This window comes from Panicum hallii, chromosome 4 (genome assembly GCF_002211085.1).
Source record: "Panicum hallii strain FIL2 chromosome 4, PHallii_v3.1, whole genome shotgun sequence".
NCBI classification, from domain to species: domain Eukaryota; kingdom Viridiplantae; phylum Streptophyta; class Magnoliopsida; order Poales; family Poaceae; genus Panicum; species Panicum hallii.
Window position 1 is genome coordinate 17,405,893 of NC_038045.1, and position 22,239 is coordinate 17,428,131.

Consider the following 22,239-nt stretch of genomic DNA (forward strand, 5'->3'; position numbering starts at 1 on the left):
AGGTGAAGCGCAGCAGGAGGTGGCGAGGGGCGGCCGGAAATGGCGGGCGGCGGCGCTGCAACAGAGGAGCGGAGGAGCAGAGCAGGGGCGCCAGAGGAAGAAGAGAGAGGGGGGTCCGAGGGACTCGTTTGCAAAAATAGAAAAATCCAGGGATCTCACTGTAAACTGAAATTTCCCACTGATCCAAAACCCTAATGAGAAAATGATCAAAACAAAATTTGTAGAATTTTTCAAACCCTACAACATTGCTTTAGGGTTCAAGTTCAAAAACCCAAAGTACAGAGCTTTATTTTACAACTTTGAATTCAAATCAAACTTAATAAAGTTTTGTCCTTATTAAGGTGAATTTTATGTAGTTTTGGACATAATTGCAAGTGTTCATGAAATGTCATGATGACTTGCATTCTTACATTTTGAGCCCTAGTAAATTTTGGAAGTTACTTTTGTACTTCAATTATTTTGCATAAAGGACTTGTACTGTTGTAAAATTACATAAATTCCCTTATTTTCATAACTTTACTCAAATTTCACACAATTCAAAACATACAAAACATTCTTCCTATTTGCTTGCTATATTTAACACCTAGGGTGTCACATTAACCCACATCTAAATTATAAAGGACCAACCCATCATTCGCCAAAAATGATATCAAATCCGGTAGTCCCGGTATGTGCTCCACCATATGCCCAAGATCATGCATACACACATGCCGTCACAAGCCCATATATCACCGATGAACCGCAAAGAGCAAGTTTTAATACAAAGTTAAACAACTAGTCATTACAAGAATAATATAGAGGAAGGTTCCAAATCTGAAATTTAAAGGTTCATCTCCGGCACACTCGTCGAACTCCTCCGGCTCCTCCAACTTTGCCTCCTTCCCTGCTGCTCAGTCCGCGACGACGGCCGTGGTGCAGACGGTGAACATCCGCGTCCATGTTCCAGTCCTTCTCGACATGGACAAAGCCAATTATAGTCAATGGAGATGCTTCTTCGACTCCGTCCTCGGCAAGTTCAGGCTCGAAGCGCACGTCACCGCTCCACCGCCAATGGCGTAGCACAACGCCGAGTGGCGTATGATTGACCACTGCATCATCAACTGGATCCAAACCACCGTCACCAAGAATATCTTCGACATCATCCACAAGCCACGTGCCTTGGCCTTCACCATCTGGAACGACATCGAGGGTCTGTTCCGCGACAACGAGCTGCAACGCGCTATCTACATTGAAGCTGAATTCCGCAGCATCAACCAAGGTGATATGAACGTCGCCCAGTACACCAGCCGCCTGAAGCAACTCGCCGACAAGCTCCGCGAAGTCGGCCAACCAGTGTCCGAGCCAAGCCAAGTCCTCAACCTCCTGCGCGGGCTTCACCCCAAGTACCGCCACGTCAAGCCGGTGATCACCTCCAAATTCCTGCCTCGTACATTCATGAGCGCGAGATCGTACCTGCTCTTGGAGGAGATCCGGCTGAACCATGACAACAAGGTTGAATCCAGCCACGCCCTCTACGCCAGACATGGCGGCTCCACCACCACCTCTGATGCCTCCTCCCCGCGCTCCAAGGGCAAGAACAAGAAGCGTGGCCGCGGTGCGGGCACCACCGGCGGCGGCTCTACACCGACTACCGGCGACGGCTTCCAGCAGCGCGGTCAACCCAATAGAATATTTGGACTTCATGAAAAAGAATTTTAGAGCTTTCCAAATAAATAATAATAATAATAATAATGGATCTAGCTCTAGGATAAATAGAATAATTACCAGAAAAATCTTTAAAATTCTTAGAAAATCCTATTGATAGATGAACACATTGTAAAAGATATTCACATCCTAAAATTGAATATTTTAGTGTGTGACAGAACTACCACCCTTAAATAGAATCTCGTCCCGAGATTCGCAAGGGCTGGTGACAAAGATGAGAGTTAGGGCAAAAGATTTCATCAAGAAGGAGACAAGATAATAAGGTGGGTATCGGGAAAATGAGAGAGTTTAGATTGGGATCTTCACTTGCTTTTAATTAGTTGAGCAGAAGGTGTTGATGAGAGATTGGCACGGGCTGGTGATTTGGAAGGGGAGATAGAACACAGAGTTTTTTTTTTGGAGTAAGGCGAGATGACAAGATGGGTAACAAGAAAAGGAGGAAAGATGATTGGGTTTTCTTCACATGCTTCCAAGCAGATGAGGTTGACGAAAGATTTACAAAATCTTGTGGTTGAAAGGAGGCGACAAGGTAACAAGATGGTTGTCAAGAAAAAGAGAGAAACGGATTTGGGTCTTCTATGCTAACTTTCGCTAAGGAGCAGGAAGACGGTGTTGACGAGAGATTCGTAAAGTCTAGAGATAGAAAGGAGAGATAAGGCAAAGAGCTTCTGACAAGGAGTAAAGTGATATAATAAGATGGGTTTTGAGACAAAAGATGGAATTTGGGTTTGGGTCTTTTCTGCTGGCTTATGTTTTGGAATGTGAGGATATCGTGGTAGAGAAAACTAAGGGATAAATGATGTCATTGCAGGCACAAGTCCGACAACACATCAACGAGCAAAGACAAGGAGTCTAAGCAGTCAAGAGTAAAACAACAAGCATTACAAGCACACCAAAACAAACTATCAAACAACCGAAACTAGTGTTTTACAACTGAAAAGGGAAAAGGGAAACCTCTTAAGTATGGGTCATATCCTAAAGCTTCCGCCTTCTTGATGTAGGCATCACTCTCAGCTTGTCTGGCAGAACATTGACTTCTTGAGTGTAACGCCTATGAGTCCAGTGTAGTCTTCAGTTGCTCTAGCTTGACTTCTTGTAGTAGAAGATTACTTCCATTCTTCGGGGTACAAGGTCGGACAATCTAGCGTTTGTAACCAAAAGGAGAGGAGAAAAATAAATCCACTTGGAATAGAAGACAAGGGGATTTCCAAAGTGGCTAAACTTGAAATCGAGGAGGAGGTAATTGGAACAAACAGACACAAGGTAACCAATGCTGTTGAGGGTACAAGTAGACAAGGAAATTGTGAGATGTAAAAGCAATGGAAATGAGGGAATAAAAGAAAAGGATACAAAGTTAGATAAAAGCAGCATCAAGGATGAGATAAATGAAGAAAGACTAGGAATAAACATCGAGAGGGTCAAGGATATGATAATATATGACTTTTATGTCAAAATAGATCTTAGAAAATGACCATTGCTATCTAGGCTGGCGTCCTACGGTCGACACAGCTCTGATACCACCTCTGTCACATCTGGTTTTTAAAGGACAAACCGAATGCATAACTATATGTATGCCAGGATCAAGTTCCATACATATAGTGACTTCATCAGTGAATAATCAGCAATAGTACCACGAAATAAGAATTAAAAGACTATAAAAATTATTAGAGTAATATAGCTTATCCTGGAAACGAAGGCACCAAACTTCACAGGCAATCGACCGGGGGTTGCGCAAGCCTAGAACTCAGCATCATCTTCAAAAGACTTCACATCACTTTCTCCTCTGAGCAGCAATTATAACAAGCGTGAGTACACTTATGGTTGGTACTCAGCAAGTGTTGGGAATTATATGACATGAAGGCCAAAATCAAGGAAAGGCTGACTGGCTTACTGCGATAAGCAATTTTAGTTGGTCAAGTTTTATTAGCACCTGATTACTAAGATATAAGTTCATACCAAAATCCACTTTAAAAGAAATAGAAGAGATATAGCATAAGCATAACCACAACCATAAACATGGTCCACGATAACCATAACCATAAACATGGTCCACGATAACCATAACCATAACCATGGTTCACGATAACCATAACCATAACCATGGTCCACGATTTAATTCATCTTCAAGTTCAATTAATCATGTAAGGGTTCAAGCCGCTCTTAACCATGAGCACGGCTGATATATCAGTTTTCACTCTGTAGAGGTTGTAAACTTTACCCACAATTCGTGTCTCCCGATTTGCCCGACGTAGCTAGCCTCTTAAACACTTCCGAGGTGAGTGGCAAGGGATTCACTACGAGACCTTTACAAAGATTCCCTAACTTATGACAATCCACTAAGATTTCAGGACGCAGTGGTCATAACCCTCCCTAGTGATGTGGTACCTTAGCCAAGGACCATAATCAAAGCCTCTAAGAGGACTGGGCTATACCCCATCAACGCACTCCCCTCTTGCCCTTTTGGTAAGATCATCACAAGCTAGAGTTTCTAATTAATTAGCCAAGACCAGAGCCATATAGTATTGTTGTTGCACTATTTTCCTAGGTGGTTCTCTATGTTCCAATTAAACATATAATCTTGTGATTAACATCACCAAGAGCATGAACATGGATAAAACAGGTATAACATCATCATTGTTGTCATCATGGTTATATATTATTCCGAAACCAGAACCAGTTATACCAACTAAGCAATAGCTACCCAACAATAAAAATAAAACCCAGGTTGACAAGGAATGATCATAAAGACTAGGCATATACTTAGTTGGGATCCATCAAAATTAAGACACATGCATGCATAAAGAAAAAGTTGTATTGATTATGATTATTAGGACAAAAGAATAATCAAGGAAACACTTGCCTTTCTTTTAGAGAATACCTGCTTAGAGTCTTCAACCCTTGTTCTTGAAACTCTAAATCTTCCACACTCTTCGATCACGCTCCTTCTAATGTCACACAAGCATCGGGCCCAAGCATACAAGCAAGCAAACAAACAAGAACGACTAAGAACAGATACAACAAACAAAAATAAGCTTTAAAAGAGCATACTAAAGAATAGGGCTCGTTACTACGGTCACGAGAAAAAAAGAAATGCGGGAAACGGAGCTAGGGTTGAAAAGATACAGCTATCGGAAGATTTATATTATAAAAGAAATAAAAGAACTATAGACTTTCATTTATTTTAATTTAGAAAATTAATATAAAAAATATTCAAAATAAAATATCCCTAATTATAATTAACTCATATTATATTTGCATTTATAAAGATGAGGTACAACTTAGTCAAAATTATATATATATTTGTCTTTGTACAAATCACACTAATTAAACAATTAATTAGAAAAGAAAACTTGTGAGAACATCTAAACGCATAACTTTATGATTCGAGTTGAACTAAACAAATTAAATTACAAACATATTTAAGTTGATATTAATCGAATTAATATTAATTATGAAAATAGGAGTAAAGTTCTAATTGGATTTTATTTTGAAAAACTAGATCAGAGGATATTATTCAACTTAAATTGATATCTAATTTTAAAAATAGGAATTATGGTACAACAACACTACTAAACGATAGCTTAGGGTTTTAGAAGACTAACGCAAAAAGAACGGATTGAAACGAATCTAAAACGCGGAAACTACACATGAAACAACGTTGCAGGGACCTATACGTAATTAACTATAGCTTTCAGGGGTTAGCAGCAAAGAATTACTAGACTCGGAAAATAGTGCTTGAAAATACAAAAAAGTTCAAGGTTAGATCTGGAGAATTCTATGGTGGGGCTGAATTGAGAAGATGTAATAGATCTAGGGGGTTTTCTACAAATTTCGCAAGACACAGAAGTTTACGCGATAATTACAGAATCTTCCAGGGACTAATTTATAAAAGCTTCATAGCACAGCTCCAATGGCGCCGGCGGCCACTGTTGGCCCAAATTCCGGCGATTTTGGCCACGGGAGAGCGCGGGAATTGGTGGAAAAGAAAGAGGAGAGGGAGGGGGTTCGATTCCATACCTTACCCGCGGCGGAGATGCATTGTAGAGATCGAATTTCGCGGAGGAAGATGCAAGGGCGGGTCTGTTCATCTGTTCTGGGCGGCTGGTTCCTCTATTCTGGTGGCGCTGGTTCTGGGGGACATAGGGGCGAGCGCAGCTCCTGGTGGTGCGCAAGCAGGAGAGGAGGAGGAGCAGGGGCGGCGCTGGAGGGGAGGGGACGCACGGGCGGCTGCAGGGCTGCTGGTCTGGCGTCGCTTGGTTACAGGCGATGGCAGCAGGAGGTTGCAGACGCACAGAGGTGCAGGGGGAACGGCTTCTGGGGCGCTCGCGACACAGGCAGCAGGGGCCAAGGGCGGTGGCACTGCAGGGGCCGCGCGGCATGGGAAAGGGCGTGGCGCAGGTGGGAAGGAGCAGGGGCTCAGGCGCCTCGAGGAGAAGAACGGGAGGGGCCCGAGGTGACGACATGCAGGGAGGAATGTAGAGGGTCTGAGGTGGGTTTTATATGGGTGCAGGGGCTAGGGCACCGGGGGAAGGCGGCGTGCAGAAGAAGCAGATTGGAACGGGGGCTCGACTCGCAGATTTTTATAGCTCGTCTCGCGGATTTTTATAGAGCGAAACAACCTAGCTTGGCGTGATAGATACGCCAGGAAAAGGGGACTATCGTGCAGCACCTATACTCGATGGAGCCTGGCTGGTGGGGGGTGCGGGGTCAAGGATTTAGCGAGCAGGGGAGCGATGCGAGGCCAAGGGGTTCGGTTATGGGCCGAAACTATTTCGGCCATGGGCCGAGAGCTGAACCTGGGCTGGCCGAGTAGGTTCGTTTGGTGCTGGCCTGGAACGCTAAACTGGGCCGTGGAAAGAAGAAAGACGATGAGGCTGAACCGCACCGGCGCAAATCGACAGGCCGGTTGGGACTGAGGATCGATCGCGGATAGAACGAGATAGAGAGACAGAGATAGAGAAAGGTCGAGCGGCTGCACATTTTATTGAACGTGGACGGTCGGGCTAGTGCATGCTGAGGATAGCAACAAGAGTCATCCGGTGTCAAGATGACATCTAAAACTGTAACGACGAGATAGCAGGCTTGGCCGGTAGGTGCAGCACAGGCACGCGAAGAGCGAGACGCACATGACCGGTCCAGATATGGCCACCGAATTCTTGACGTTCATGCTTTGGGAACACCGAGTCGACATGGCCTGACTCTTGCGCAACGGTAGCTGCCAGAGCTAATGTTGACGATAACGAAGTATCCCCGGAAAAAATGCCGAAGTCGAGGCACGATTTCGTTTCGAGCGAGATTTGATCGGGAAAGAAGATTAAAGAATCGGGAGTTCGATGGGGCATCTTAAGGATTCAAAGAAAACAAGATTAAAAGGATGTACAATAACATACGGCTCGGTCCGACTACGATGAGAATCAAAATAGACATATTTTTCAGAACATATTTTTAAGCTTAAAATAAATCTAGAAAAATCTAGATAAATATTTTAAACCACAAAAAATATATCCGGAAGAATCCCAAATTTTAGGACACGAGGAATCCCAATAGAATATTTGTACTTCATGAAAAACAATTTTAGATCTTTCCAAATAAATAATAATAATAATAATGGATCTAGCTCTAGGATAAATAGAATAATTGCCAGAAAAATCTTTAAAATTCTTAGAAAATTCTATTGATAGATGAACACATTGTAAAAGATATTCACATCCTAAATTGAATATTTTAGGGTGTGACAAGCGCCCTCTACACGGCGTTGCAGACTGCCAGCGTCAACATCTCTGCTCCACCAAGCTCCAACGAGTGGTACCTCGACACGGAGCCTCCACGCACATGTCCTTGACGCCTAACCCTAAGCTCTCTCCACTCCCTTCCCTCTCCGATCTACATCATAGTTGGAAACGGTGCCAAGCTGCCTGTCACATATACAGCTAGTACCTTCGTTCCTACAGCTTCATCTCCTTTGCATCTCCGTAACGTTCTTGTTTCTCCCCCACTCATTAAGAATCTAATCTCCATTCGACAACTGACCCGTGATAACAATGTTTCCATTGAGTTTGACCCTGTCGGTTTTTCAATCAAGAATCTACCAACACAAACGGTGAAGCTCTGATGTGAGAGCACGGGCGACCTCTACCCCCTTCGGCTGCCAAAACATCAGGCCTTCTCTGCATCAACACCAGCATTGGTTGAACTGTGGCACCAACGGCTGGGTCACCCGGGCTCTCCAGCATTGTTACAGGTTTTAGATTCCATTCCCTTTCAATGTAATAAATCTGCTCCGCACCTCTGTCACGCTTGCAAGCTTGGAAAATATGTGCGTCAGCCCTTTTAATTATCAGAAACCCCTTCTTATTTCCCTTTTCAACTAGTGCACTCTGATGTTTCGACGTCACCAGTTTACAACAATTCAGGATATAAATATTATGTTGTGTTGTTTGACGCTTATACACACTATGTTTGGACTTTCCCTATTTAGCAAAAATCAGACATTTTTCCAATCATCAGGGACTTCTTCTCTTAAGTCCAAACTCAATTTGGCATTCCCATTCTAGATCATCAAACAGACAATGGCAAAGAATATGATACTTATGCTCTATGTCATTTTCTGTCTAACCGTGGTGCTGTTCTACGGCTCTCTTGTCCTTACACGTCGCAGCAAAATGGTAAGGCGGAGCGTGTTCTACGCACGCTAAATGATTGTGTACGCACCATGCTCATCCACAGCGGTGCTCCACTAACATTTTGGGTAGAAGCGCTTCAAACAGCAACTTACTTGCTAAATAGGCGTCCTTGCTGGACCACCGGCATCACCACGCCTCACGAGCTTCTTCTTGGCGCCCCGCCCAACTACGACCAGCTGCGTGTCTTCGGGTGTCTCTGCTACCCCAACATCACGGCGACTACTACGCACAAATTCAGTCCACGATCGGTGGCGTGCGTCTTCATCGGCTACCCAAACGATCATCGTGGCTACCGCTGCTACGACATCGCTTCACGGCGCGTTATCACCTCACGTCACATGATCTTTGATGAGCATCACTTCCCATTCCACGACTCACCTCACCAACAGCCAACTGCCGCACCGCAACCGACACCAATCGACGACACGATCATCCTGCGGCTTCAAGCTGCCCGGGAACAATGACAGCACCAAGGTCCGCTAGCACAAGTGCCACCAGCACCAGTGCCCGCTACGAACGCCACCTCGTCGACTTCGCCACCTCCATCATCCTCAGCAGCGCCATAGCACGACAACCCCCCAAGCCCTCCGAACCAATGCGCCATCACATGACCACTCGAGCTAGGGACGGCATCTGTGATATCCAGGTAGTTAATCAAATAGATACTAAGTTTAGGTGTAGAATATGTAAGCAGGATATAGTGTTTACGAGTGTACAAAGCAATAAGGGTACATTTGTAAATTTCAAGTTTTATAAATTTTCATGTGCAAGTATGTGGAAATGATCCTAAGTGTCAAATTTCAGATGGTTATAGAAAAGAAAAGAGCAAAAGATAAATAAACACTAAGGGAAATAGGCTTAATATGAAATTAAGGACCTTTAAGTAATTATTACAAACATATAAGGATTTACATGTGAAATGGTAAAAGATAAAAGTAAAACTCAATTTTACCTAAGGACTAAAGTGTAAAAAGAACTAGTAATGATGACTGCAGGAAAACTTGCAAAAAGACCCTAAGCATTAAAGCAAATTGTTTGAATTACAAGACAAAGTGTATAAATTGAATGGTGCTCTAAAGTTTAAAATAAAACTTTATTCTTTGAAATTTGGAACTTGAACCCTAAAGCAATCTTGTAGGATTTAAAATTCTCTACAACTTTCATGTTGAGCACTTTTCTATTCGACCTTTGTAGCAGTAGGAAAATTTTAGATTACAGTGGGGTCCCTGAACTCTTTGGGATTTACGAATTAGTCCTCCTGACACCCCCTGCTTCGTCTTCCTCTGGCAAGCGCCGCTTCCCTCTCTGCGCCGCTCCTGCCACCGCCGCTCGCCGTCGATCCCGCGCCCCGAGCGCCACCTCCAGCTGCAGAACTCATCCACGCGTCCTCCCCTCCCGGTCTCGACTTCTTTCCTCTCCCCTGGTGGCTTCTCCCACGCGCGCCACGACGTGCCCGAGCCATCTCCGGCCGCCACCTCCTCGCCGTCGTGGACAGCTCGCTGCAGTGCCTTAAGTCCCTCTCTCTCGCGCGCAGCAGCACCACACCCACACTCATTTGCTGTTTTGCTAACCCCAGCACCCAATTCCCAGTGACCGAGCTGCATTCCGTCGCCGTCGTCCTCTTCTTCTCCGGCCGTGCACCACCCGCCCGTGGACAGCCCACACCGGACCACCTCCGCCCCAGCCAGCACTTGCACAAGTTTACCCGTAGTCCACTGGTGCTCCCCGACCACTCGTGGTCCTCCAATTTCTGTTGAAACCTCGTCGCCGACGATCGCCATCCGCCGCCGCCCTCGGCCTCACCGTGGGCAGCTCATTGCAGGTACTCCCGAGCCACCACATCACCCTTAACAGAACCACATCATCCCCCTGAAGCTGTCCGACCCATCCCTTGACCCTCGGGTGCACCACAGCGCCTCCCCGACGCTCGCCGGCGTTCATCCTCGCCGCCGCCGCCTCGGTCTCCGTCGAACTCCCTCGATCCAGCATGAATTCATCCAATTGATGACACGTGCACGTTCCCCACGACTCACTGGTTCTCGTGCGCAGGTTGTTGGCCGACGTTCATCGCCGGAGCACCCTCGTCGCCGTTGACCCCTCCGCCGTCACCTCGGGCTCAAGTCGAACTTCACTGTTCCGGCCGTCCTCGTCCACGACACGTAGCTCAACACGACCGCAGTAAGCCCCTGACCCGATTCCTGCCCTTGGACCTCGCCGCCGGCGACCACCGTCGCCGGAACGCGGCCGTCACTACTCTGCTCTGCTCGGTTCCCAGCCCAGGGACCTCGGGTTAGAAGGAAAAGAAACCCAGGGGGTTTCTTGCAAAGCCCTAGACTCAGTGGAATAGTAGCCAAGGACCTCCTTATGTAATTTTTGCTGTTAACTTAGAAATACCATATCTCTTTAAGGAAAAATCATAAAATGGTAAACTAAATTTTGTTGGAATCTTTAGACAAAGATCTGTAACTTTGTTTTAAGGGTCGACTTCAGTTTTTGAATAATTAATGACTTAATTTAAATATCAAAGTTGATTGCTTGTAGACTTAAGAATTACATAGTAATTCATAGAAAAATGATAAATTAGTAAAACCAGTGCCAATAATTTTCTTTTAACATGTAGAAATGAAGAAAAATAATTAATCTTGTACTCCAGTAATATTTTCTTGTTGTATAGATTTTGCTAGAAATAATGTGTAGTTTACATAATACACACACTTTCATATATTCAAAAATCATGAAAAATATATTAATGTTCTGTTTTGTTTTAGTGCAACATATTATCAAATTTTCAACTATGAATTAGATGTTAATTAAATTAGATATTATATATTTAATTTTGAAGGTGACGGTAACTTAAAAATCATATAACTTGAGAGGATAATATGTAGAGCTTTTAATATAATTGTTAATGGGAACCCCACCACTTGCTGCTCCATGCTACTAAGTGAACACTTAACCTAGCTAAAGTTATTGTTTAATGAATCTAAGTAAATTTATTAGTACTCAATAAATGACTGCCCAGTACCAGTAATTGGGAAATATATCAAAATAAAATATTATTTATATTGGATTGCAACTTTATCGGGAAGTAAACTAAAAGTAAAGGCATTCCATAACTTGTAATTTGCATCTCATGTAGACTCGACCACTCTCGCTGACGGGGATTATCAGTTGATCCCAGAACAAGAAGAAGTTTGTTTGGAAGACCCCGGGACTCTTGTTACGGATTTCTCTGAAGCCCCGAACCAAGGTTCGGAAGAAAATATTTTGACTAACCCCAACCCCACCAGCGAAGGCAAGCCCCGGACATGACCTCTACTTTATTACACTGCAACCTATATTATTTCTATATACTTTATGCATTAGGTTCTTAGGAGTTGTTTGGAAACCTTAGTTGCATTGTTCTAGGAACCAATGTATTGAACACTAGAACTAGAGTTCGACTAGCTGCTCTGCTCATAGGACCGGTAGAAGTCGAGTGATTTCCTGTCACCCGCGCGATATAGGAATTGTAATGTTTACATTCCTGCTATCACTATAAGGATGCCGGACGGGAGTTTTATGAGGTATCATGGTTGATGATACCCCGTCTGAGTTGATGAATTGATAAGGTCGCAGTGTGTGGTAGTGGTGGCTAAGCATTTGAAAGTACTAGCCACATGCCGTGAAATATGGTAAGCGGTAAGCCTAGTAACCGATTGGCCCGAGGAGTGGACATACCACCCACCACATGTATTTGCTTCTTTTGGTTACTTAGTTCGACGTGTAGGCATATGTGTTGCTGGGCAACCAGGAGTACGGATTTTGTAGTCGCGCTACAGACGTACGTCCTGCACTTTTGTAGTGCGTATGACCTGCAGTCGCTTGTGGTGGCCCTGATCCACGAGTCGGAATGAAAGGCAAACGGTTGCTTCGGAACAACCCTGTGGTGTTCCAAGCGTGTGTGTTAGGTTTACCTTGCAAGGGTTGAATCTCGATTCAGAATCGTCCGCCTCTCACGATGTATGAGACTGCTTATCCCCTTTATCACATAGAGTAACAAGAGCAATCATGTGATTATTAAAGATGATGATGAGTAAAGATTCTACCATGTTTGGATAGTTATAGGTGCTTACTTAGAATGGTTAATTCAACTAGAACCTGAAAACTAAAAATTGAAAATAAGGATCTACTCTTTGTTGCTTTTCAGCTAAAAACCCTACCCAAAGCTAAAAGCCAGCATGAGTCTAGTTATGGGCTAAGATATACCCAATTCCGGGTAAGTCTTGCTGAGTATTAGTATACTCAGCCTTGCTTTGTTGATTTACTTCAGGTAACCCTTCTGATGAGCCAGCGTTCATTACACCATGGCCTTACCCTTTGCCTGATGGTTGGTCCGTGGAATGGGATCCGTCCCCGGCCAACGCAGACCCCGCCGAGTGATATTATGCCAGGGCTAGCATAATATCTGTAATAACGCCGTGTATATCGACTCTACTTTTCAAAATCCGCTGCTTTGACCAGAAACCCGAACTTGTGTTGTAATAAACTCTCCTCAGTAAGGACAAGTGTTATTTTGTATATTTTTGTAATATAACTGCCTGTGGTGTAAATTAATTTGGCATTGTATCTCTGGACTCACCTTCGTGTGAGGTACCTTGTTGGATCCTGAGTTCGGTGGTTTATCGGGACGTTACCCGACAGACCAATAGTATTATACTGTTTGAAGTACGAGTTAGCCCTCCAGGGAGGACTAGCGTACTTGAGCCAGTATAATTCAGGTTGGTTCTGCCACAGCATCAGCAAGCCCAATCCTAAGTACGCGTTCTCAGCTGAGATAGCGCCCATTCCGATGTCGGTACGTGCCGCACTGAAGGACCCAAACTGGTGCTACGCCATGCAACAAGAGTTCAGCGCTCTCCAATCCAACAAGACCTGGACTCTTGTGCCACGCCCGCCCGGAGCTCGCGTCATCACTGGCAAGTGGATATTCTGCGTCAAGCTCAAGTCCATCGGATCATTGGACCGGTACAAGGCCCGATGGGTCTTACGTGGCTTCCACCAACGACCTGGGATCAACTTGTTGTCAGTCGAAACCCACCGGCGAGCAGCGACGGGCAACACGAGGAGCCAGGAGGCTCCCGGGACTGCTGGTGGGCCTCGGTCCCTCGGTCAACGGCCCGAGATCCTGCACACGTCCTGGCTTCGGGGTCGCTAGGCGTGCCACCTGACCTTGTACCTGATCAGGAAGGTGTTATATGTTAGTTTCCTGCATGCACAGACACGTGTAAACATTAGTCTAAGCCGTGATCGGCTCATTGGATGTTTCCCGATATCGACTGTAAAGAGCCGATTGTATTCAATACCGGATCAGATCTATAAGTAAAGCAAATATATCCGATAATAAAATAAATCTTACTCCATAAACATTAAGCTAATCCAATCTACGACGGTCGAAGCTTTCATTACGCAATCGGAACATCCTACACGTGATTGAGCCTAACAAATACAAAAGGGTAACGAAAAAACAACCTAAACAGAGGCCTAACAACCAACCAAAAAGAAGCCGATTCCCGGAACAATCCCTTTTTAGGCTATTACAAGATACCAATCATATTGTTGGAACTTTCAACTCGTTTGCAGGGCCTAATTACGCAGATATTAAACTAAATCTCCGATAATCAAAGACTAACCATAACAGATTGGATCTACTAAACAAGAATAGAGCAAGATGCTGTCATCACACCCGACACAAATCTTAACTATCTCTATCTAAACTGTTTAATCATGCATACCTATCTAGATTCACGGCCGTCATGGGCCCAAAACACCTGTATAAGGTCCGATTCTCAAGCCCATTATAACTATCCTTCAAACCCATCTTGCTCCACGGCCCACTTTCCGTCCTGCCTAAATTATGGCGATAACACATGCCCCCATGGTTTTGGCAATAATAATTCCGAAACCATTTCCTCTTTAATCGCCTTGTCTTTTCGACTTCTGAGATTCATACAGGCATGCCTCTTCAACTTCCAGGGGATATGACTGCTATGCATCAAGCTCCTTTGAAACCGTTACAGTGCCGATTCATCTTCCACTTTGCCTTTATAAACCTACCCCTGGCAATTTTCTTAATTGTCTTCTTTCTTCAGTCATTGGCAACCACATCTAACCCAATCTTTCTTCCTCTTGCAATGGCTTCTTCCTCTTCCTCTGCCTCCTCCGCCATTTCCTTTGAATCCAGATCCTCCCGGGAGCCTACTCCAGAATATGATCCGATAGCCGCCTACCAGATCCTTGCCCCCCTGCATTGGGATGCAGAGGAATGGGATTTCCAATCTTGGTCAGAGGATGACGAGTCCTTGACCGACGGTGAGGATCTCGTGCCACTCCTTGGTGACGAGCTTGAAGAAGATGACGAAGATGATGCATCTTGGGGAGAAGAACTCTCCTCTTCGGAAGAAAGAGCTGATTCTTCTTCAACCGAGGAGGATTCGGCAACAGGAAACTTCCTCCTTGACGAATCATCAGAAGATGACGACAAGGATGATGAAGAAACCGAAGACGACGACAGCTTCACCAACAGCAGCAGTGGAGACGATGATAGCGATGAGAAGAGCAGCAGCGATAGCAGTGACGCTAGCGAAGTTTCGCCAGCCAAGCGCCGCAAGACCTCCGGTGTTTATTGGTGGTGAACTATAGCACCAAGCCGATAGATCGGCTCTAGGAGCAATCGGCTCCCCTCTTGTACTTACTCCCTTATTGTAAATAATATCTTCTTTTTAATCGCAACGGTCTGTCCAGGACTGATGACAACGCATTGGTCCCCTTCCTCCAAACATGCCGATCCGGATTCGAACCAATTCTTAAGTTCACTTCATTTTCCGCTTGAGTCCAGATCCTTCTCCAAAATATATCTCTGACGATTCCTCGAATCCAGGTTTCTTTTAAAACCCTTTTGCTCATAAACCCTAGCCACAAATATTTGGTCTAACCGGATCATCAAACCGGGATAAAAGTTTTACCAGCCGGTTGTAACAGCCCGGCAATTTAGTCGTGGGCAAGTGCCTCCACACTTTCTCCTTCATCATTTGACATCAAACAGGGTGGACCTTCCTGATGCCGTTACCACCCAAAGATGCTACAGTCTATTTTCAGATCTTTTCATCCCAATTCCTATTGACCTTGCCTTCATTTCTTCAGCTATCGGCTTCGAGGACTGGTGGTTGATGTGGAAGACTCATATTTTCCAGAGAGCCTTGGGGCCGATGCTGCAGCAGATTCATGCTGAGTATGAAATCCCTGAAGAAGAGATATTACCGTCCACCCATCGTTCTTTCTTTTGACTTCACTAAATCTTGTTTTGATTCCATTCACTATTTTGCAGCAGGAGGATGGTCCGGAGCCCAAGAACGATGATGGATCTAATTTTCAGTTCTCTCCAATTGCCCCTGTGGTTCTTTTCGGCAAAAACGCACCTCCCCCTTCAAAAAGTATCATGCAGATCCAGACCAGCACCGCAAAGCTGACCCCCAAGCGGAGATGATCTTCTGACATTGTTCACACCCCCCCCCCCCGCCCCCGCCCCGGGCCTATGCTAAAATGAGGAAGGTGCTCGTCAGGAAAATCCGGAAGGCAGTTGAGCCATCTTCCACCAGTCAAGAAGTTCCGGTTGCTAGCCAGGTTTGGATTACCCCTTTTGTAATTACCTTTCCGCTCATGTTCATTCTTCTTGATTACATTCCCCTTTCTTGCAGCCTGTCGTTGTGGATGTCTCTAGTGGAGAGGAACCCGCATGCCAAAAGGACACAGCTTCAGAAGTTCCAGAAGATGTGGAAGCGCCTGTCAGTGCTCTAGTTACCCTTCAGGATCCTGTCCAATCAGCTCTGGAAGGCCCTATGGCGCTGATTGATGCTCCGGTCACCCCTCAAGGTCTGCAGGAGCCGGTTGTGGCCGCGTTGGTCGTTAGCTCCTCTTCAGAGAGGCCAGCTGTTGCCTTGACAACTGCCAACCTTCCTTCGAAAGGGGCACGTCTGCAAGAGCCGACCGCTGCTTCGTCGGCTGCCGCTCCTCCTTCTGAAAGGGTGAATCCTGGAGAGCCGACCTTCGCTCTTCCCGCTGTCGACGTTCCTCCTCCAGAAGGGATGCGCCTTCAGGAGCTGATTGCTTCTTCATCGGCTGTCGCTACTTCTCTCCCAGGACAGGTATGTCTTACCCCCAGATCATTTTGTTCTTTTCTGTGCTGCTCTACTCACATGTTTCCCTTCAGGGCCTGAACCTCTCAGAATTACTTGCATTTGATCCTGCATCCATTGGATCGGCCATATTAGAAACTGATGACCCCCAACAGGATTCGACCAGAGTCGCCAGTCAGCTTCTCTATGTGAAGGACCTTCTGTCAACTTCGATCGACACCCTGGTCTAGGATTCCAGTGCGGTAAGGCAAATTCTCGAGGAGATCGACTCTCAGCTTCCCGTGGCTCTTCAAATCAAGCTCTTGCCGACCAGGCACCTCCATTCCTTTCGGGCAAGAGTAGCACAAGCTCGTTATAGGATTGAGACCCGTCGCTCTCAAGCCCCTTTGAAGGCCAATATTGCCGAGAGGTGCCGGTCAGTTAATGAGAAGAAAGCTGTTCTGGACGCTAAGGCTGACACGTCTGCTCCCACTCAATGGCTTCTTCTTCTGGAAAAGGACTTGGAAGACCTCAAAGCTAGAGTTTGAGCCACCGAGCAGTGCATCCAAGAAGAAAGGGACCTTATTGCAATCTCCAAACGGGAAGCAGAAGCCCTGACCGTTCAACTGAAAGTGGATCTGGCCGAGCTGAATGCTCTGAGTAAGCAGGTGATGCCAGGAGTGGACGAGGAAGACAAAGCAGTGATTGCTGAAGTTGATCATGTCCGTCTCGAGGCCATCGCTGCCATCGACGAATTTCTTCAGCAGGCTTGTGTGGCAGAACCAACCTGAATTATACCGGCTCAAGTACGCGAGTCCATTCCTGAGGGCTCCAACGTGCTTCAAACGGTATAATCCCTTGGCCTGTCGGGTAACGTCCCGATAAACCACCGATACACAGGATCAAATAAGGTTACTTCACACGAAGGTGAGTCCAGAGATACAGTCACCATCATATTTTACATCACAGGGGATTACATTACAAGAGTCTCGAAAAGTAGTACGAAGTTCCAAACTTAGAGAAAATATTACAAACTGTTAAAGTTATGGTTCTTGACAGCGGAAAACATACGCGATGATTTGCAATACGTCGTCAAGACCGATGTCATGCTAAGCCCGGGCACGACATCACTTGGTATCACCAATGTTGGCCGGGGACGGATCCCATTCCGTGGACCAACCATCTGGAAGAGCACAGGGCCAAGACAGGGAAGAGTAGGGTCTTCAAAGACTTTACCTGAAAACATGTAACTAGCAAGACTGAGTATACTAATACTCAGCAAGGCTTAACTGTCTCATGGTATACTTAGCCATGTAACTAGACTTATGAAGGCTTATAATGGTTCAGGATTTAGTTTCAGCTGAAAAGCAACAAAGAGTAGATCCTTAATTTCAACTTTTAGCTTTCAGGTTCTAGTTGATTATCCATTCTAGATAAGCACCTATAGCTACTCAAGCAAGGTAGAGCTCTTTACATCAACCATCAGCATTACTCATCATATAGTTGCTCTTGTTACTCTGTGTGATAAAGGGATCAAGCAGTCTCAATCTTCGTGAGAAGCGGACGATTCTGAATCGAATTTAACCTTGCAAGGTAAACCTAACTCACACGCTTGGAACACCAAAGGGTTGTTCCGAAGCAACCGTTTGCCTTTCATTCGGACTCGTGGATCAGATCCACCACAAGCGACTGCAGGACCATACGCACTTCCAAAGTGCAGGACGTACGCCTGTAGCGTGACTACATGTCCGTACTCCTGGTTGCCCTTGCAACACGTATTCCTACATGTCGAATCAAGTAAGCAGAAGAAGCAAATACGAGTGGTGGGAGGTATGTCCACTCCTCGGTCCGATTGGTTACTAGGCTTGCCGCTTACCCAAAACTCACGGCATGTGGTTAGTACTTTCAAACACTTAACCCCGATCGGCACACACCGCGACCTTAACCAATTTATCAACACAGACGGGGTATCATTCCTTTCCATAATACTGCACATAACCCCGTCCGTCATCCTTATAGTGATTACAGGATTGTAAACATTGCAACTCCTATATCGCGCGAGTGATAGGAAATCACCCGACTTCTACCGGTCCTATTAGCATAGCAGGTAGTCGGACTCAATTTCTAATGTTCAATACATCGGTTCCTGGATCTATGCAACTAGGGTTCCAAGCAATTCCTAAGAACTTAATGCATAGAATTACATAAATCGATATAGATTGCAGTGTAAATAAAATAGTGGGTTATGTCCGGGGCTTGCCTTTACTGGTGGGGCTGAAGTAAGAAATGTCAATATCTTCCGAACTTTGGTTCGGGGCTTCAGTTAATCCCTTGGTGACGTTCACTTGGTCTTCAAGAATATCCTCCGCAGACTTCTGAGAGATCTCATAGGTACCGTTTGTGGAAGTAGCTGTATCTACATGTAATGCAACATTACATTCAAAGTGTATATATAAAACTATCTTACTTCACAATAAAGTTACAATCTAGCTCATCTAACATACTACTCACACAACAACCAGAAAGATCTGAATTAAACTTAGATAGAGCTTTAGGGGGACAACTAATTAAGAAGGGCTATATGTTGAAGACTACAACAGAGTCGATTGGATACAACAGAGGTTTAGTTGATAGATTTGGTAAAGAAGGGAGCTCTCTATACAGTTTTAGGAAATCTGCTGATTTCTGTTTGAAAGAGAAATCAGCAGGAGCAATCTCTGTATATGAGTAGAAAAGATTAGCCGATTTGGGTTTCACCTAAGGTTAAAACGGCTGATAGAGGTAGGAATATTAAGGGTACAGTGTTTCAAGGATAGAACAAGGAAGGATCTTGCCGATTGGATTATCAGCATGTTTTTGCCTAACTGATGGTTGGTGTATCGGCTTGCCTTATTCGATGAGGGTGCATCAGGTTTAGCCGATTGATGTGCTTAGGTCGTGCCTAACAGAGGCATGTTTACTGTGCTATCTTACTGATCTAGGGTTGTGTACTTTGGCCTGTGTAGCCGATTGATAGGTGCATCGAATTCCTAATTAATCGATGAAAGCATCGATTACGTTAGCAGAGGGTGATTCCTAAAGCAGCTGTGTCTTAACTGAGATGTGCTTAGGTGTTATCCTAGGTAACTAGGTGTGGTTGTATCGACTTGATTACGTCAGCACAATAATTGAGTGACGTACAGCCGATTGGAGTGTGGTTGAGGGTATGTGACCGATAGATATATAGCTGATTCCTCAGCCGATAAATCAGCTGATAGAAGTGTGTGGATAAGGATGGAAAAACTAAAGATTGATCGGCCATACTTGACTGATATGGAAAACAACTAGAATTGGCTTGGATCGGCCGATAGCAAGAACCCTAAGATCATGTGTGCATACCTTTGATACATCGACTATGTGCAGCCGATGTAGGACAGAACAAAAAGAATTGTATCGGCAGTAGCCGATATTAGAAAGATATTAACCGTATCAGCTAATCAGCTGATGGTAGAAGCATATCAAAAGAAATGCATCGGCTGACAGCTCTTACACAGAAACATCCTAGACTCAAAAGAAACGGATGCTTAAGGCTGAGCTGATAGCCGTTGCTGAAGCATAGCTGCAGAGATGTATTGACTAAGCAGCAGATAGACACGAACTAACAAGGATCCTTATACGAAAAGGACCTTAAGAAAATGGCAATCAAAACAAGGACAAAGTCTTGATGGCAGGGATGTGAGCACTCGTGTGATGGGATTAACTAAATATCACACATCTCCACTTGAGACATACATCCTATGATTACTTTTCAACTATAACACATGCATATAACATAAGGTACAATAAAGCACTCATTCCCTAATACTTAACCTAGACCACACTTCAAAGACTTTCAACTCAAAATCACAACATACAACTTGTAGATTTTGACCTAAGGATTCAAACAAAACTGGTTTTGTATTTTTATGAACTTCGTACGAAATTCTATGAAATGTAGAAGTTCACTGATTTGAAATAAAGAAGGTTCTGGAAATTTTATAGAGAACACCCTAGAACCTTCTAAATCGAAGAAATTAAGTCCCTGGTCGGGGAAAATAAAGGATAAAAAGATAACGATGGCGTTCCGGCGAAGAGAGTCGCCGGCGCTAGAAAGATTCAGTGGGTCATTGCAAACCTTGGGGTAGCCTTGGTTGCGGAGGAGAACGGGCGGAAAGTGAATTCCCGTGATGAACAGGATTGCGATGAGAAGAGCTCGATGCTGGCGAGGTTCCGTGGTGATGGTGGTCGGTTGAGCGATCAAAGAGGGGTAGGAACTGCTGGATGTCGTGGACCCCTGGGACAAGACGATGGAGCCAGATTGGTTCGCCATGCCATTTCCTCCGCGAACCTCAGGGTCCTTCTGCTGATGGGTTGAGCTTCCCCTACCCACGCACATGCGATGCTAAAGCATGGCCGACCGAACACCTCTGCTCGCACAAGAAGAAACCCTCCTCGACCTGACTGCTCCGGTGCGTGCACTGCCGGCATGCTTGCGCAACCACCCGCAGGGCCGCCGCTCCCATTCTGCTTTCATACCACTGGCCCTCAACTTGCTCGCGCGTGGCTGGTTGCCTTGCACGCGCACACGCCTGCGGAAACGAGCCGAGTCGGCCATCGGTAGAACACTCTCGCTCGCATCCACAGACGCGCTAGTCCAAATCCGTTCGGACCTTCGTCTTCGCTTCGCCGCCTTTCCTCCGGCTCGCCGCGCCATAACCGCCCCTCCGCCTCCGCAAGGATGAAGGGAGCTCGCCGTGCGTGGCTCCTCCGAGCTCGTCGCATCCAGTCGCCGCCCCGCACATCATCGCTCTGCACGTCGTCACCCTGCATGGTTACTCTTCTTCCTCCTGTTGCCGGACCCGCACTCGCCTCGGCCTTGCCGCATCGCTCCCGCACACGTCCGAACCGCGTGCGTTCTTGGCCGCGTCATGTCTTGCTTACACTGCCCGTGCACCTACGCTTGCGCTTCAGCGCCGCCCGCGCTCACGTGCCTAGATCCGCCCTGCGCGCCACTGCTCGCTCCGGTGTAACACCCCGAAGAGTAACCAAAAATAAATCACGCGCTAGAGTGTTTCGTTCAAAAACTGTTCGTCGTCAAAGCCCGTTCAAACCCTAGCCCTAACCCTCTCCGTTTTTCCCGCCATCCTGACGACCGACACCGAACATGACCGCTGTCCCATCCTCTTTTCCTCGCACCAAGTGCGTCGCCTGCCCGTTGCCCTCGCGTGGCCGACCGGCCGTAGTGACCGTCGCGAATAGCGCCGGCACGAGTCCTCTCTCTTTTTTTTCCCTCGCTTTCTCTTTTTCTCTCTCCATTTCTTTTTCTCTATTTTCCCTCCCCTCTCTTTCCTTCTCCTCCTCTTTTCTATTTTCCTCCTATTTTCTTTTTCCTCTCCTTTTCCTTTTCCCTCCCTTTTCTTTTCTCCCCTTTTTCCTTTTTCCTTTTCCTTTCTTTTCTTTCTTCTCCCCCCTCCTCCCTTCTCTCTCTCCTTCCTTCCCCCTTGCCGCGCGCCCGAGCGCCGCTCGGCCACGCGCCGGTCCTGCCCACGCCGCGCACGAGCCCTGCCCCGGCCTCCCTCCGCGACGCGCACGCGCAACGTGTGGCCGTGCGCCGCGCTGTGCCTGTGACACTCAGGTAATTAGCTTGGTCACACATTAGAGTTTTGGTATGCTTGTATGTT

General features: G+C 45.9%; 1 protein-coding gene across 1 annotated transcript; it reads left to right on the top strand.

Annotated features, from left to right (window-relative positions):
* Positions 1-1,077: 1,077 nt before the first annotated feature.
* LOC112890378 (protein bfr2-like) lies at positions 1,078-15,061 on the top strand. The gene is made up of 2 exons (XM_025957280.1): positions 1,078-1,654; positions 14,715-15,061. The coding sequence occupies exons 1-2, from the start codon at positions 1,078-1,080 to the stop codon at positions 15,059-15,061; spliced, it is 924 nt and encodes a 307-aa protein (XP_025813065.1).
* The last annotated feature ends 7,178 nt before the right edge of the window (positions 15,062-22,239 follow it).